At 36.6% G+C, this 18,757-nt stretch overlaps 1 protein-coding gene across 1 annotated transcript in view; it reads right to left on the bottom strand.

The window, feature by feature from the left end:
- Positions 1–171: 171 nt before the first annotated feature.
- The window catches only part of CCDC38 (coiled-coil domain containing 38), a 41,471-nt gene continuing 22,885 nt past the window's right edge, over positions 172–18,757 (bottom strand). Inside the window, exons 9-16 of the mRNA XM_032493815.1 lie at positions 18,081–18,173; positions 17,406–17,457; positions 12,418–12,487; positions 10,880–11,031; positions 9,475–9,610; positions 4,738–4,943; positions 2,777–2,870; positions 172–730 (exon numbers count right to left, since the gene is read on the bottom strand). Of these exons, the coding sequence (XP_032349706.1) occupies positions 617–730; positions 2,777–2,870; positions 4,738–4,943; positions 9,475–9,610; positions 10,880–11,031; positions 12,418–12,487; positions 17,406–17,457; positions 18,081–18,173 (917 nt within the window). The 3' untranslated portion in view covers positions 172–616. The remainder of the gene's footprint in view (positions 731–2,776; positions 2,871–4,737; positions 4,944–9,474; positions 9,611–10,879; positions 11,032–12,417; positions 12,488–17,405; positions 17,458–18,080; positions 18,174–18,757) is intronic.

Here is an 18,757-nt window from a genome sequence, read left to right as displayed (position 1 = left end):
GATTTTGAATATAGAACATAACAAATTGTGAACTGATATTTAGGGTGAAGGCATATGGTTTGTTCACTTAAAAGAATTAAGTTTTCTGAACAGAACTCCCTAATATGAATTAAAAAACAATCTCAAATGTTTGGAGAACATAACCTGTTGGTTTTCATCTAAGTTTTAAACTCCACAAAACCTGTATTTTAGAGGTGTACATTGTTAAAATGTATACTCCACAGTAATAAAATGTACACTATGAACTTCCCTGTGGGCTGGTTGAAAAAGAGATCTTTTAAAGTCTCATGTAGTCAGAGATGCCATTATTACACTTAAATGGTCATTCACCATATGGTTACATCAATAAAGTAACTTTGGATTTGTATCTCCAACTGGGACAATAGAAAGTATAGATGTAAAAGTTTAGCTATATAAAATAATGGTTAGGATAGATAATAAATGTCTTCAACAAAAGGAAATAACTCCTATTTCCAGTCCTAAGGACCTTTTAGAATAAGGGCCTGTCTTCTTAAATTGGTTAGGCTTCCATATGGGGCAGAATAATGCCATTATTAAAAAGCAAAATCTATAAAATAGTCCTTAAGCATTCTGGTAAATGTCTTACTGCTCCTATTCAAGTGAAGAAATATTCTTCCTCCAGTGATTTTGTTTTCGTATCCTTGACTAAAAGTAGTTCATGTTTGTTACCAGATGGAGGTTTTGAACGATAAATAAGTCGTCTTCCCAGCTGAAACAAAAGAAAAAATATTTGATATTCTTCACATAACCATCTTCTATTGAAGTATAACTAAAATACTAATATTAACTTCAATTTCTCCAAAGAATAATATAGTTTAAAATAGCAAATAATTAAAATTACAAAGGTATTGAAAACCTAATGGATGTCCAGTGTAGGCAGAGTTAACAAATGGAGTGTCGTAGTATGCAGAAGACAGAGCAGTTAGGTTTTATGGGGAAGTGGGAGGATTTAGGTAAAGTCATCAAATAGCTTATATTTCATATATGGTAAGCCTAGAAAAACACCATGTTTGAGGCCAACATTTCATTTCTCAGTACTGCTACAGCTAGTTTCTCCTCCATTGGTTAGATCACTTTTCCTCTCCTGAGCACCAGTTGACTGACATTTAAAAATCCTGTTAAACAAAAACTTGAGAAAACCACGTACTGTCTTCTTAAGTACTAGTAATCCTTTTGGCTTTTGGAGGTGTTCCCACCAGGAGAGACTTAGGGACACCAGGGATGCACCCCTATTCTTTCTGGGGCATATACTCAAGTATATCACTCTGATTTTTCTTTTTTAGTCTCCGCCCCTTTTTTTTGTTTTGCTTTTATATCTGATTTATGTAAATTAAATGGATAAGAAAACTATTATATTCAGTTGGACATAAAATTTGATGGGACATCTCCATTGTGTCTCAAAAGGGGCACCAACCCTGTGTGTGACTGTCCCCTGCATTGCAGACTGGTATTCCTGGCTCCAGGGAACTAAATAACAATAGGAATCCTCCCCTTAATTATACAACAAAAATGTCCCTTGAGGACTGGAATCCTTAAATTCCTTTTCTAAGTCAGTTTTATTTTCACTATCAATGGTTTCCTTTGATATCCTTGATCATTAATTTCTGTCTAAGAAAATTGCCAGTGATGAAGTATCCTAACTGGGTAAAAACTTCTGTCAGAGATCATACATTGTTGACTTATCAACATTTAAAAAAAAGTTTTTCTTCCAGATTTAGTTTTCATTCTCATTTTTAGTCTGTTAATTCAATACACATTTATTAAGTGTCGACAATGTGCCAGACATTGGGAATACTAAGGTCGTAAAACTCATTCATGGTCTAGAAGGAAAGATGGATGTATTCAAAAATAATCACTTTAATTTGGTGGGTTTAGTGAATAATAGTATATACACCTAGCAAGGTGATGAATAGTTAATTCTCTCTTGGGAGGAGAGGACAAGACAGGTCTTCATAGGTAGAGTTGACTAGGTAAGTACAGACCTTTAAAAATGAAATGCTTGTTTAAATAAAATGAAAGTAATCATCACTTTTTGATGTAGTACGTATTAACAGTTACCATACTTCAGAACTTTAAGTACTTAACCTCAAAGGCTGGTTGTAAGGCACACAATAAGCATTCACTGTAAGTTAGCTATGCTTGTGATAAGAATCAATGTCCACGTTAGCTTTGTAGATAATTATGAAATTGCCTCCCTGGAATATATTTCAGACTCTAACTCAGAGGAGGAAGAGTGGCATATAGAAACAAAAGGCCCTTCACACCCTGGGGGAGTCACGGACCACATGCATTTGATGACTGCCCAGTGCTAAACTTATTGAACAGGTAATCTTGCAATATGAAAAACCTTGACTTCTGGTCAGATTCTGCTGTTAAATCTGAAGTGACTCTGGGTAAATCATTTTAAATTTCAACTATAAATCTCATTTTTACAATGTGAGGATTAGAAAATCCAGTTATATGTAATTCAGTTACTATTATTTTTTTAATTCTCTAGTTTCATGCACCTGGAGGTAAAGAAAAAGAGGAGAGAGGAGAGGTTTCTTTTACTAAAAAAATGAGTCTAATGGAGAACTGTAGACCCAGTAATTTGAATTATTCTGAAATTATCAATGAACCAGAGAGTAGTCAGTTGAAGCTGTCAGCAATCTTACTGAAGTTCAACTTGGATAAATTAGATTAATTAGGTATTTTGTTTTAATAACACAGAAACACACATTGATGTAGCTGGACTTATTAATAACAAAACACAAACCTTTTTCTTTGGTTGTGCTACTGCTCTTTCCAGAGCAGCTTTTAGCCTTTCCTCCTGGTGTTTTTGTTTTTCTTTCATTTTCTCTTCACGCAATCTGTCGAGAGGAAGACATTGTTCTAACTATAAATTACAGGAAGTAAAAAAGACTTATATCATTACTATTTGGTAAAGAATTATCTGAATATTACAAGATCTCATTTAAGTTTAAATAAAAATAAGACTTCATCTTCACCCGTAACTGTGGAGTTTGAATATTCAGGTGAAATCTCAACAACAAATCCTGTTTGTGTTGAAATGGAAAGAAAGTGCATGTCACCATTTTGGAAGAAGTAAAATCTACCCAGATCTTGGTTTAAAACAGGCACCTCAGCAAAGCCTTCTTGTCATTCCACTTAGAGTTCAGTACTTCACTGTTAGTCTGTATGACAGCCACTTGAATTAACTTCCAGCAGTTTCCTCTCTTTTTAAACCTTTTTTTTGAAGTATAACGTGCAGAAAAGTATACAAATCACATGTGTATATAGTTCAATGGATTACCATGAAAATGTACTTTCCAGTAAATCTCTTTGAATGTTATCCTCAAATTAAGACCAAGAAATACTATTTGTCTTTGTTCTATTTAGGATTGTTGTGAGGGTAAAATTAGATGACCTGTACAAACTGCCTAGTCCACTGCCTGGTGCAGAATGATCACTCAACAAGTGATAGTTACTTAATGGATGTGTATAATTATCAGTGTAACATTCACTGAACATTTTTTAATGCAAAATTAGCTGTTAGGTACCTCCAAACCATGAGACAATCCACAAAAATTCTCCTTTTGTTAAGAATAATAAATAATTGGAATTAGATTCTTGTTTCACTACTGGAAATAGTGGTAATTACAGTTCAGTGAGAATATATTTACTACTGTGAAAAAAATGCTGTTAGTGTAATTAGTCAAAGGTCATCTTATGGAAGGAGTGATCTTTCATTTATAATTTCTTTAAAAATTTGCTTTATATTCAGTAAAATTCCATCAGGGTCACCTTAATATATTGTAAACTTTGATTTTATATGGGGGAAACAGTATCCATCCCCCCACCCCAGTAAAGTAGTAAGCAGTAACAAAGAGGCTAATTTTAACGGCTAATATTTGAGTGCTTAATTATATGCCAAGCATGCTTTAGTACTTTTACATAGATTATTTAATTTAATCCTCACAACAATCCTATGGGATAAGTACCATTATTACTGCCATTTTACAGATAAGGAAACTGAAGCTTTAGACAGGTTATGTGGCCTGACTAAGGCCCCAAGCTACTCAAAGATGTGGGGACCTGGAGGGGGGCGGGTGAGGGTGGTGGTATGTGCTCCAGAGATGATAATCTTTATGAGATTGTCTTGAGGAATAAACAAATTAACAAGTAAATGCTATGTATGTAAGTGTTGGCAGTTAGGAACTGAGGAAAACCCTCATTACATGGCTCTGACTTTCAAACAATTCTTTGGTTGTTTCTTGACTTAAAAGATTGAGTCTCCTTGTAGTTTTCCAGTGAAGTGCTCCTAATTTTGTGCTTTAGGTCGTTCACCACAAGTGTTGTCCTCCTTCCATGTGATAGTTCTTTGAAAATTTTCATGTAAGTAGTGAATATTCATTCTGAAAATTCACTTTTTCAGGCTAGAAGGACCCTTCGCGCATCCCAAGCTATGTCAGTTGCCCCTGGCGAACTCCTTCCTTCACAATGCTCATTTTACCATTGATAACGGCATATTTATTTCTTAAGCATGCTTGATGAATTTGTCTCCACACTAAATAATAGCTCTATGAGGAGGGCAGAGCTGGGTTTGGTTCTGCTGTGTCTCTGTATAACAGAGACTTGCCATATAACAGAGACCAACTCAATGTTTGTGGGATCCAAGCAAAAACAGCTTCTTAGTAAGTCTTTCACTACACTGATATCATAAGATAGTGACTGTACTTCTGCCGTCGTTCTTTCTGTTTCATCCTCTCAATTGCCTCCACATTTTCTTTGGGAATGGATTCAATGAGATCACTCAATTCCACCAGGCGAGACTCGACTTTTACCAGCTTTTGAACTGGGTTGAGGCTGCCGACCTCAGCATCTCCAATGCAGACTTTATACACTTGATTAATTTTTTTACTAAGAGAGTCTATCAGCTTTTCCTGAGATTAAGAAGAAAGGAGCAGAAAACATTTCATAACTATGTGCTTGTTCATTTCAATAAATGTAAAATTCCATTTTACTGTACTATAGTGAAAAGGCTTTTATGTGCTACTGTTTTCCTTTTTTCAAAGAAAAACTTTAATACAACATAGAACAGTGAGAAAATGCAACAGTGAATTTATATCATAATTTATAGTCAGATCATTACTGTAGTAACACTTTGGATTATTTTCTCTAAAAATATTTCAGTCTAGACATAACAAGTAATTTAATAGGACCGACTGTCTTTTTGCTTGAATGTTTATGTTTTTGTGTATCAGAAGTCCATTCAAGTAGAAGCAACATACATGTTTCAATTTTTTTTTTTTTTGGTCACTCCAATGCATTTCCTTGCAGCACAGTGTGTGAGCCCACTTTTTTTTTTTTTTTTGCACTTATTACTCTAATTGCTAAAATTCAATTCCTGTATGATAGTTATTTGCATACATGCCTTATTTTCTTTCCCTCCTAGACTGTAAGCACCTGGAAGGCAGGAGCTTTTTCTTAGACTTATATCTAGAACAGCGCCTTGCGTGTAACTGTGCACTTAATAAATGTTTGCTGAATAAATGAATGCATTCTCTGAGAGGAAAAAAAAGTTACAAGTAAACAGATTCCCAGGCTGGCCTACAAAACCTTCTGAGGAGTTTTCACTCTCTCCATTGGGAAGCCATTGCAGTATTCTAATCTAAGCAGAGGCTTAAACCAAACCTTGCTTAATCCCTGTACCTGGCCACTGCGCCTTTTTAACTGTTGGTAGAGTTGCTCGAGCTTGTAGGTAACATGTTTTGGGACCATAAAAAAACACTCTTCCTGTTTCTCCATTGTGTACCCGGCATTCGCAGATAAAAGGATCTCAATAAACTGCTGGGCAAAGTAAGTTGCTCTCCAGGTAGCATCCTGCCCCCATGCCTGCGTCTGCTCAAGAAGATGAGAATCACCATAAAGCCAAAGACAAATAATACTCTACAGATGTGGCTCCAGGAGCCATGGGGAACCCCTTCTGAAACCACAGACGCCTTCCAGAGCCACCAGCACTTAATTACAAGTCAAGCTTGTCTCTCCCACCTCCTAGTATAACAAGCTTTCTGATGGTCCTATTTACCATAAAGCCCCCACTTTTCTCTCCTAAACTAACACTTATTGTATTTCCTATTTATATTTAAAGCATGCCTCTTTTAGGAAATTTGGAGAAGTACAAAATAACATAAAAGGAAAAAGTTAAAAAAAAAGGTAAAAGCCCTATTTGCCATTAAGCTGCTTTTTCCTCTCCCTTTCTAAATAACACCTATTATATTCCCTGTTTATATTAATAACACACTCCTTTTAGAAACTTTACATATACAGAAAAATATAAAAGGAAAAAAATAAAAGTAACTCATGGGGCTAAAATATTGTACATTGGATGCGAAAAATATTAGTACAATGTGAGTCATTTAAATATATATTCTGAGAGGACATCTTTCATATGACAATGATTAGTAGTTGATGGATGTTTTTGGAGGAGACCTCTTGAACACTTAAAACGAGCTTTAGAGATGGATGGGCAGCATCCTTTCAGGATGTCTTGTTTTCTTTTTAAGTTCCCTCTGTCAAACAAGAGAGGAAAATATAAGGAGACATAACTTTCTTAAGATAAGAACAGTGTAAGAAATAGGATTGGGGAGTAAGGTTAAAGAAAATACCCTTGTATGAAAACGAGATTGAGGGCCTGGCCCAACAGAGCAGAAGGACAAAGAAAAAAAGGAGCTCAAGGCACAGGCCTACCGATGACAGTGAAGTGTCAGTCCCATCCTTGGAGCTGCCACCAGATGGCAGGCCTAGCCCAGAGCACCTTGGAGGAGGGGCAGCCAAGAGAGGCTGTAAGGAGGAGGAGCTGCTGCTTGGTGATGTGCAGTGGGATAGGACTGTGGAAGACTCTGAATACTGGGTAAGAACTCGATGTCTTCAACAGTGAATGGGAAGTGATCTACCCAGAGCAAAGTTTAGGAGGAATAACTGTATCAAACTGGATAGAGGATGGGGGAAGATACTTAGATGACATTTAAAGTCCTTTCCAACTCAAAGACAATGTAATTTTAATCCATGTCACATTCTGCTGAGTGCTGACTATAAACAACTCTCCCAGTTGAACTTGATTAGCTCCGCATACCAAAGAACAGTAAATCCAGAGATGAGGACATTCTGTAAATTGAGCAAGAGAATAGCTTACATTCCATTTCATGTTCAGTGAAAATGAACCATCAGCTGCACAAAATGTGTGAATCTCACAAATGTAATGTTGAGAGAAAAAAACATGTATTACATGATTCCATTTTTATAAAGTTAAAAAAATGTAAACTAATTGGTGCTGAGAGGATAGTGGTCATCTTGGGTGTATGGCAGAAACTGGAAGGGGGCTTGAGGGAGGCTTCTGGGGGTAGTACATGGTGTGTTCACTTTGGGGGGATTTCCTTGAGAGATAAACTTAACACTTTGTGCACTTTTCAAATTACAGTTTAATTTAAAGTTGTATTTTAAAAGTAAAATATTGAATAGAGGAAAAATGTTTTTAGAGGATTAAGTACAGTTTAGAGTGTGGAAGTTTTAAAAGAATGAAATATTTATTTTATAGTTATAGCTTCAAAGTAACTATGATAATATCAAAATTAGGCACAGCTATGCTTATTTACTCATAAAGGATTATGTTTTGCACATTTCAATACATAAAAGAATGGAAGTGGGTAAGCAGGAAAATTCTAAAAAAGAATACTTTTCTGCTGCCAGTTTTCCTGCTCTGCCTCCCCTTTGTCTGTCCCAGCATTTCACATCTCTAGGAGACACTATAAATTATTAGCCCTATTTTCCCAGAGTGGAATACATGAATGCCAGAATTACACATGTAACCAAAACATCTCAAAGATTATCTGACATACATTTTTGATTGTATTTTAAAAAGTAATTTTCACATCAATTCTATCTTCTCCAGTTAGAGATGTAGTTGCCTCTTTTGCCACTTTTTTCATAGCCACCCTAAGTTTGCATGAAAGGGACTTGGTTGGGGGCACAAGAAGATACCACTGATATTTACCTGACATTTTTCATGTTGTTCAGCTTCAGAATAATTGAAAACAGAATTCAAGGGTGGAAACAACCCAAGTGTCCATCAGCAGATGGATGGAGAAACAAATTGTGGTGTGAAAATACAATGGAATATTATTCAGCCATAAAAAAGAAAGAAATTCTGAAGCATGCTATAACATGGATGGACCCTGAAAACATACTAAGGGAAATAAGCCAGATACAAAAGGCGAGATACTATATGATTCCATATGTATGAGGCACCTAAAATAGGCAAATTTATAGATAAAGTAGAAGAGAGGTTACCAGAGCCTGGAAGATGGAATGGGGAATTACTGTTTAATGGGTACAGTTTCTATCTGAGATGATGAAAAACTCTGTAAATATAGTGGTGATGGGTATACAATACTGCAAACATACTTAGTGTAACTGAACTGTACACTTCAAATGGCTAAATGGTAAATTTTGTGTTATATATGTTTTACCACAATAAAAAAGAACAGTTTAAAAAAAAAAAAGAAAAGCATTGAAGAACTGAAAGGTGGCTGTCATCATGCTTCTTGCCCTAGCAGTGCACAACCCTGTCCTTTCCACTCTAGGAAATGTGTGTTGTGAAGGAGCCATAAACAGTTTTGCTTTCTGTGACCCTGCCCACCTCTGGGTAGAGGAGCACAGTCATCTTCTGTTAGAGCTCCCCTAAATCTACCTCTGTCTGAAAATCAAGTTCTTAACCGTAAGTGTGATATTAGCTTCACATATGAGTTTTGAATTTATTTCATTTGAGGTTTTCACAAGGGAACCAATGATAACGAGTTTGTTATGGGTCTTAAAACTAACCTAACCATTCATTCAACAAACATTTATTGAGCACCTACTTTATGAAGACACTGTATTAGCTAACTAGGAAAGGGTAAGACAGTCCCTGCCCTCTAGGGATTTGTATCCAGCTGGGTGAGACCAACATGTAAATAGAAATAAGCACAGTGTATGTCACAGGTGCTCTGATGATGAATCTTTGCAGGCCCCAAAGAGGCCACAAATGATAACAAGTTAGGCAGATATTCATGTTGATTCAGTGCTTCCCTTGTTAATTATTTGCTCCTTAAATTAGTACCAAAATGATCACAGGCAGTGAACTACTTCATATGTATAGTAATATGTATATTGACTAAAAGAAATGTTTTTATAGGGAGGAAATCTCAACATCATACTTTATAACATTTTAAGGGAACTCCAGTGCCAATTTGTATGCTTTCTATCTACTGTGTAAGTTGACTGTTACATACTGACAAGGTAATTCCAAGCTAGTTTTCTGCCTCTACCATCAACCTGGGACTTGTGGGGTGTCTTAATTTCCCTATTCCAATGCTTAGTACACAGGGAATGGAAACTATTACTGTCATGAGCCAAATACAGGCAAAGAATGATTACCTGAGCATCTGAATTAAATTCTCCAAAACTGAATAGCCTGGACCTTAGTTCCAGTTCTGCTGCTTTTTCCTCTTCTCTTACACAGTTAGCCTTAAGCATTTCCTTGTGCTCCAAAAGAAACTCTATGTTGGTATTTCTGTTGCAAAAGAAGAAAGAGACCCTTGAAGGTAATTTGTGGTTTAGTGAAATAAACCATCAGTCAGGAGCTTCCAACACTCTCTTCAGATCATATGTCAACATCTTATGACTAGCAAGCCAAAAGATGTTGCCAAAGTCCAAGCAACTTTTCAGGTTAAAATGAGAAAAATAAATGCACAGATGTGTTTAAACTTCCATCAGGAAGCATTTTCTTCCCTTCCCCTTCTTTTGTGGTTCCACTGAGTCCCCCACATAGAAAGCGGCAGAGCTGAGGTGTTGGGAACCCAAGTTGTGACGTGACCTATTATGTCAAGGTTTTCAAACCTGGCTGATAATCAGAATATCTGCGGAGCCAGTGGGAAAAGTAGAGACCCTGGACTCCTTACCTAGATTCTAGTATAGATCTTCTAGAGATGAAGTCTGATGTAGATCCCCTTTTCCTGCCCAACCATACCCACCCCATCCCTCCAAATCATATTGTCAGGAGGATTTGGGGAGAGGAGACAAGGATTAAAAGGATGTGGTAATCGTAATGGGTAGCTGTAAGGTTATGATTGTAGGTTTTTAACTTCTGAATAAGTTAATTTGTTCTGAACTTCAGGGTATTTTGACTTATTATTTAAATAGATTGCCATCTTTTGGTCCAGAAGACTTCCCAAAAAGGTTCTACACATTTTTATAATGAATAGATATAAAGACCTATTCTCTGTGACTCAAAGCTATTTTCCAAAATTGTAATAATATAAAATTTTAGATTGGAAGGAATTTTGTGAGTTATCAAATCCAGCCTCCTTCCCAACAGATAGCCCTTTTATAACAGCCCTGTTATATTGATATGTACATTATAAAATTATATAATATTTAAGTCACAAAAAAACTGAGAGTCACAGCTGAGGAAAATGCATTTATTAGCATTATCATCCAAAGCATAATTTGATTAGCCAGATGATAAGGTGAAAACTACATTGAATAAATTAAGGCAGTAGGTGATATTTCAGTTCTTTTTAATCTTTTAAATTGTCTTATTATTGCTAGCTAGGGAAATATTTTGACAAATGAAAGGAAGTAGAGACTAAAACTAAAGCGAGCCTATTCTGTGTAAATATAACTTCTACCTTTTACACTCTGCAGTGTAAACTATTATTAATTAAAATCCCATCCTAAATCCAAAGAGACCACAAGATAGGACCATGCATAAATGAGTTGGACTCTATCTCTGTTTAGAAATTGGTTAATAGAATAAGTCTATTTGTTGTTAACAACTTACATTTTATCCTGTATAAGTCTTTCTCTTTTATTTACATCTTCAAGATTTTCATCTACATCTTGGGAATATTGGACCAAAGTAAGATTCTGCTCTTCCAGCTCTGTGAGGACTTGAAGTAATTCTTCTGGTTCTTTGAAATAAAGTTCTGGCTCCTAATCAATCAATAATGAAGAATATAATTCACTTAAAACTATGCTACCCATGCACTTGTGACTTATGTAGAAAACAATAGGGAGTAAAGGAGTACCATTCTGATTATGAGGGAGACATAGGCAGAGAGTGACAGAAACCTATTTCCACATGAGAGCTGGCCTTCAGGAAGAGAACATTTTGGGTGTTGGAGGGAGATGAAGGTTAGAAAAGGAGAAAAGGAAGAAGAAGATGAGGAAAAGAGAAATAAGGGATGGAGCAGAAGAGGCAGGACAGGAAAAGGGAAAGGTGGGTCTAGGGAAGGGCAAGGGAGAAGGAATAGAAGAATGAGAAAGATAGGAAGCTAAGTGAATGTCATTTTCTCCCCAAATTTTAATGATTTTACATTTTCCAAAATTTTAAGTATAATCTTTTATTACAATAAGTAAATTTAATTTTTAAAAAAGATGACTTGGATATTTGCATACTTGTGTTCATATTTACTATAGACAGGCGCTGGAAGCAACCTAAATGTCGATGGATGGATGGATGGATGGATGGATGGATAAAGAAAATGCGGTATATCTATTCAGCCTTAAAAAAAGAGGAAATCCTGTCATATGCTACACAACATGGATGAACCTGGAGAACATGAGGCTAAGTGAAGTAAGCCAGTCACAAAAAGACAAATACTGTGTGATTCTACTTTTATGAGGTATCTAAATTAATCAAACTGTTAGAAGCAGAAAATGATTGCCAGGGTCTAGAGTGAATTATTCATTTGGTGTAGAGTTTCAGTTTTGCAAGATGAAAACATTCTAGAGATCCACTGCACAACAATGTGCTTATAGTTAACACTACAGTACCGTACATTTGAAAATGGTTAAGATGGTAAATTTTGGTTTTTTTCCACAATAAAAAAAAAAAAAGATGACTTGGGTAAGGTATGTATATATAACAATGGGTGGTGTTTTTTAAGTGTCTTTTGTTCCTTTTGAGTTTCTGCAGTGTATTTAAGGTGGGGTTAACTCAAAGTCAGTCTTGTAGCCATAAAGGGCTGTTTTGTTGAAGGTCAGTTTATCTCACAGTCCAGCTACCCAATATATCTCAAGTCCCAGTAAAATGCTAAGCAATCAGAAAATGGTTATTTTTACAGGAAGATTGTAGATAATGTATATCTCCTAAATTATTACCTTCTTATTGACATTTATTTTTCATAAAATGTCTGATGACAAAGATGAACTATATATATATATATATATATAACCGGAGAACAGTATCAAAATCATATTTTCTTCTGGAAAGTTATGGAATATTTAGAATAAGACATTTTAATTTCAGAATAAGAAATGAGCATCTATACTTTTCACCAAACACAATATTTAAATCAAGAAAGATAATCTGGTTACCAGATCATAGTCCATATCATCATCTAAAAAGAATTCCAAACTGTCTTCCGAACTGATACTTTCAGCTTGGCTGTAAAAGAAAAAAGAAAAAGAAAATGCCTGATTTCTGAGCCATTTTCTGTCAACAGATTTGCTTTTATTTCTAAATTGACTTTGGAACCTAACTATAACATAGTTCTTTTCAATAGCCTGTTTAGCCTTTCAAGGAACTACTGATTACAGGAATCCATGGATTCCATGAGTATACAAAAGAAAATCAGATTCAGTCTTAGACAAGGGTGACCTCTGCAAAAAATGAGACCACAAGGAAGGGCTATACATGGTACCAATTGTTTGAGTTGCATCTATAAAGCAGGGTCATTTTTTAAGAAAACAAACACATGACAACCTACATTGCTACATCTGCTTTGTCTCTTTTAAGGCAATCTTCTTGAGAAACTAAACATGAGCTCTAGTGCTCAAAACAAAGCTTGTACCTTGAGTAATGCATTTTTTGTCTTTTTTAAAACAGATTTTACCTTTTAAAATATCTTCTGATCAGGTTGAGGAAATGTTGGTTGAAGGGTGGGTGGGGTGGGTGATGAGGTACACCCTTAAAGAATAATTACATGGCTTGCAAAGTGGCTCTGGAAAAATCCTTTAAGAAGGATAAATTGAAAATGATTGCAATATTAAAAGGGCAGGGACTAGGGAGAGAGGATGGTGGCTGTTGGTGTCATCTAGGTGAGTCACACTTTCAAGTAGAGGGTAGTGATGATGGGAAAAGTGACTAAAGGGGTGAGGTAGGGAGGAGGATCTAGAGATTCATGAAAGAAGGAAATGGGAACCAAGAGTAGAAAGAGCACTCCTGGGGTCAGAAGAGAAGAGACAAAGATGACTCCAACGTTTGTAGTCTTTGAGCCTGGAATAATGGAGGTGGCACTAACAGAAAAGTGGTTTAAGGGTGAGTTAAGAAAAAGATTAAGATTTGCTAAGATTTGCTTCATTCATGTTGAGTTTGAGGGGACAAAATAACTACCTGGAGCTGCCATTTAAGCAATGGGAAATAAGTTGTGGGAAAACTAAGAAAGGACCATAGCAGTAAGTGGTATTTGGGAAACATCCCTTGAGAAAGCACTTGGTATGACATCCACCCCACTCTTCTTGGGTTCAGTGGTAACATTTTCTAATCAACCTTTCCCCATCTCTGATATTCTTGCTACCCTTTTGGGTTTCTTTTCTAAGGAAATATTTGAGGTTGCTCAGTCCTCTTCCCCTCTCATTCTACCCATTCTTTCAGAGTGATCTCATCCGCTCTCATGGATTCGACCACTACTAATATACTAATGCCTCTCACATCTCTCTTTCTCTTGAACTCTAGACTTCAATGTCCAAATTTCAACTGGACATCAGTATCCACCTGAGTGTCCCACAAGGAGCTAAAATGAACACATCCAAAATCATACTCCTTATTTTCCTCTCAGGCCTGGTCCCCTTACTGTGTTCCCTGTATCATTGAATGACATCATACACCCAGTGCCACACTAGAAATTTGGGAGTCGTTGTGACTACTCTTTCCTCACAGCTCCCCTGAAGTGTGGGCAGAGCCTGTCAGTGCCACTTCCCTGACGTCTCACAGTCTTTCCTTCTTTGTTCCCACTGCCACTGCCTGGCTGAGGCAGTCCATTCTCTCTCATCTGACGGATTGTGACAACAGGCTCCTAAGTGGCCCCTCTACCTCTATCCATTTTATTCTCTAAAATACTACCATAATCCAGTTTTTAAAAATGCACATCTGCTTGGGTCTCGGTCACACTCTGGCTTAAAACTCTCAGTGGCTCCCTGGGGCACTTGGAACAAAGCACAGACTCTGTAGGAGGGCATCGCCACTTCCCTGCTCATGATACTATACCGATTTACCCCTCAAGCTTCACCCATGTTTACCCCGTGACCCAGACAATCTGAACAGAGCCAAGCTGTGCCAGGAGACCCTTCCCTCTTCCAGAACGTAGCCTCATGACTCCTTCTCCTCTGACCAGACACAGCTTAGATCTGCCTGATCTGGAGATCACTGATCCTGCCCTTGCTCTCTCACTCCATCACCCTTGTCTGGGCTGAGTCCTTTGCATGCCTGTGGCACTCTGTGCTAAACCTTCCAATGGCATTATCATATTGTATTGTGACTGACTAATTCCTTGTCTGTCTGCCTCATGAGATGGTAAGCTCTTTGAGGGCAGTGACTGTCCTTTATTTATTGTTGGGCCTACAGGGCATTCAATAAATATGTGCTGAGTAAATGAAAAACATTGAGAGCGGTGAGCTTTCTGAGAGAGCGAATGTGATGTTTTCATATTACTGTATGCATCAATAGATGCAGAAAAGGCATTGGGCAAAATTCAATACTCGTGATTAAAAAAAAAAACTCTAAAAAAAATCAGAATAGAGAGGATTTGCTTAACTTGATAGAGTATCTACAGCTACAAAAATCCTACAGGTGACATTTTATTTAATGACAAAAACCTGAATCTTCTCCAGACTGAGAACAAGGCAAGGATGTCTTCCCACTACTCTGATTCAATGTAGGAAGTTCTACCCACTGCAATAAGGCAAGAAAAGAAAATAAAAGGCATACAGATCATAAAATAAGAAATAAAACTGTTTTCAGATAGCATGGTGATCTACAGAGAAAATCCAAAGGAATCTAAAAACCCCAAAAGAACAAAAACAAAATTTCCTGAACTAATAAGTGAGCTCAGCAAGGTCAGATTATACAAGATAAAAATACAGCAATCAATTATATTTCTATATACTAGCCATGAACACAAGGACACTGAAATTAAATACATGATACAATTTACAATTACTCAAAAAGGAAAAATAGAAAAGAAATACTTAAGTGTAAATCTAACAAAATACTTAAAGGACATATATGCTGAAAACTATTCAAGGCTGATGAAAGAAATTAAAGAAAATGTAAGTAAAGGAACATTCTATGCCTATGGATTGGAAGAATTAACATAGTAAGGGCTCCCCAAATTGATGTACAGGTTTGTATTAGTCTCCTTGGGCTACTGTAACAAAGTGCCACAAACAGGATGGCTTAAAACAACAGAAACGTATTCTTTCACAGTTCTGGAGGACAGAAATGTAAAATCAAGGTGTCAGCAAGGCCACACTCCCTCTGAAGTCTCCAGGGAAGACTCTATTCTATGCTTTTCTCTTAGTTCCTTGTATTGTCAGCCATCCTTCTTGTTCCTTGGCTGGCAGATGCATCACTCCAATCTTTGCTTCTGTCATCACATGGCATTCTCCTTGCATCTTTGTGTCTCTCTCCTTTTCTTAGAAGGACACCAGTCAGATTGAATTAAGGACCCAGCTTAATGACCTCATCTTAATTTGATTGTATCTACAAAGATCCTATTTCCACATAAGGTCACATTCATAGATACCATGAGTTAAAACTTTAACGAATCTTTTTGGAAGACATAATTCACCCCATAACAAAGTTTAACACATATCCTATAATAATTCAAGCAAGATTTTTTTGTAGTTATAGACAAGATTATTCTAGAATTTGTATGAAAAGACCAGGAAACTGGAATAGTTAACACAATTTTGAAAAAGAGGAATAAAGTACAAAAAATCAGCCTGATTTCAAGACTAATAGCTATAGTAATCAAGACCATGTGGTATTGGTAAAGGGATAGCCAGGCAGACCAATGGAACAGAAAAGAGAATCCAGAAATGAACAAATATGCCTAACTGATTTTTGATACAAGTGCAAAAGCAATTCAGTGCAAAGCCATTTCAACAAATGGTGCTAGAACAGTTGACATCCAAAGGCAAGACAACAACAACCCACAATCTAAATATCACCTCTTATACAAAAACTTATCCCAAATGGACCACAGACTTAGATGTAAAACTATAAAACTTTTAGAAGAAAACATGAAAAAAATCTTTGGATCTAGGGCTGGGCAAAGAGTTTTAGACTTGACATTAAAAGTGTAATTCATAAAAGAAAAAACTGATAAATTGGACATCATCAAAATTTAAAACTTTTGCTCAATAAAAGACCCTGTTAAGAGAATGAAAGGAAAATGTACAAACTGGAAGAAAATATTTGCAAACCAGATATCCACAAAGGAATATTATTTAAATATGTGAAGAATTCTCAAAATTCAACAGTAAAAAACAAAAGCAGACAATCCAGTTAGAAAATGAGCAAAAGACATGAACAGACATTTCACCGAAGAGGATATAAAGGTGTAAACAAGCACACGAAAGGGTGTTCAACACCATTAGCTTTTAGAGAAATGCAAATTAAAAAACACAATAAGATATACACATCTATCAGAATAACTAAAATAAAAAAATAGTGAAAATATCAAATGCTGGTGAGGATGCAGGGAAACTGGATTCCTCATACATTGCTGGTGGGAACATGAAATGGTACAACCACTCTGGAAAACACTTTGGCAGTCTCTTTAAAAACTAAACATGCGTCTACCATCCAACTCAGCAGTTGTACTCGAGGCATTTATTCCAGAGAAGTGAAAACTACGTTCACACAAAAAGTTGTATGTATAAATATATTTATAGCAACTTTATTCCTTATAGCCCTAAGTTGGAAGCAATCCAGGTATTCTTCAGTGAGTGAAGAGTTAATAATACTACTCAGCAACAAAAAGGAACCACCTATTGATAGACCCAACAGCTTGGATGAATGTTCAGAGAATTATGCTTTGTAAAACATACAAATCTCAAAAGTTTACATACTGTATGATTCCATTTATATAACATTCTTGAAATGACAAACATCATAGAAATGGAGAACAGGTCAGTGGCTGCCAGGGGTTCAGAGGAGGTGGATGGAGGGAAGAGGATGTGACTATGAAGGAGCAACATGAGGAATCCTTTTGATGATGTTCTGTATTTGATTGTATCTTGATTGTATTAATGTCAATATCCTGGTTGTGCTATTATACTACAATTTTGCAAGATGTTACCATTGGGAGAAACTGGACCTCTTTGTGGTTTTCCTTACAACTACATGTGAATCTACAATGACCTGAAAATAAAAACTTAATTAAAAACACAACAAGAGTGACTCCTAAATGCCACAGAAGCAGAGTGATCCGAGGGCCCTTGGAATTCAGAGCATGGTGTCTGTATTGACTTTTGTCGTGGATACTATGGTGCTGGTCCAGATCCTGTCTTTGAGGCCGGTGTACCTGTCCTGGTCATGAATATTATTTTCTTAAAGCTCCCCTGGAGTAGCCAAGGTAGAGAACTACCAATTAATGAAATAATGAGTATAAATGCGTCAACAATCAAGTAAGGGAAGAAACAAAGAAACAAAAAATGATTTATAGTCCTATTGCAGCAATCTTGAATGACATGGTAAAATTGCAAACACACAAGTCAGCAGAGTAGACTATAAACAATATGGCAGTGGTTTCTGAGAGACAAAGAGCCAACGTGCAGTGGTCAGGCAGTTTCTGCAAATAGCAATTGCAGGCCATCACAGAATGCAGGGAGGCCTGGAGAGCTTGGTTGCCTCAGGAACATATAGAAACTATAACCACTACCTCCCTCCAGCATCTGTTACGATGGGTGTGGATATGTGGTATGTATGGTAAAGATAGGCTAAAAGAGCTATCTGCTAAAAAAAATTAATTCACAGTTTCTAAGACAGTTAATCAAGTATGTACTGTACATTGTTAAGGATGATTTCTTATTCTCTAGGGTAAGAGTGGTCTTCTTGCGTGATTTTGCTGTTCAGAATATCCAGGTGAAGTCCATGTCATTGGTGATGGTGGAGGTGAAAAGAAAAAACATGTAATTAGAAATGAGTCCTTGTTGCTTGGCATAAGATGTTCATTTTTCTGCACTGATATACCCATTACTTTAAAAAAAATCATTATTAGAATGATAATATAGAAAGTTGAGGTCTTTTATTCTACTGAAATTTGGTTCCAAGCATAAGAATAAAATCAAAGGCTCTGTATGGCGGGGTTGGGGGTGGTGCATGCCTATTGTCAAAAAAACATGGCACAACTCTTAAAGCTCACAAACCAGAGATGTAAATTGTGAAATATAAACCATAGTTCTGTTTTTACCTAATTATACGTATTTCTAATCATAGATTTTTAAAAATCAAGGTAAAACCTACCATGGTCACATTCAAGTCGGTCACACACTTGTTTCCCTGACACCTACATACCCTGGTTCCCCTGTACTAGTATCTGGCCCTGATCCTGGTCTGAAACTGAGAAGTGGGCAAAACTGGTCTAGGATCTCTGCATCTGCTGGCCCCCAGCTTCCCCAAGGCCATGCCTTCTCATGCTCGCACTCTGGT

Source organism: Camelus ferus, chromosome 12, assembly GCF_009834535.1.
Source record: "Camelus ferus isolate YT-003-E chromosome 12, BCGSAC_Cfer_1.0, whole genome shotgun sequence".
NCBI lineage: Eukaryota > Metazoa > Chordata > Mammalia > Artiodactyla > Camelidae > Camelus > Camelus ferus.
This window is presented reverse-complemented; position numbering and strand designations above follow the sequence as displayed.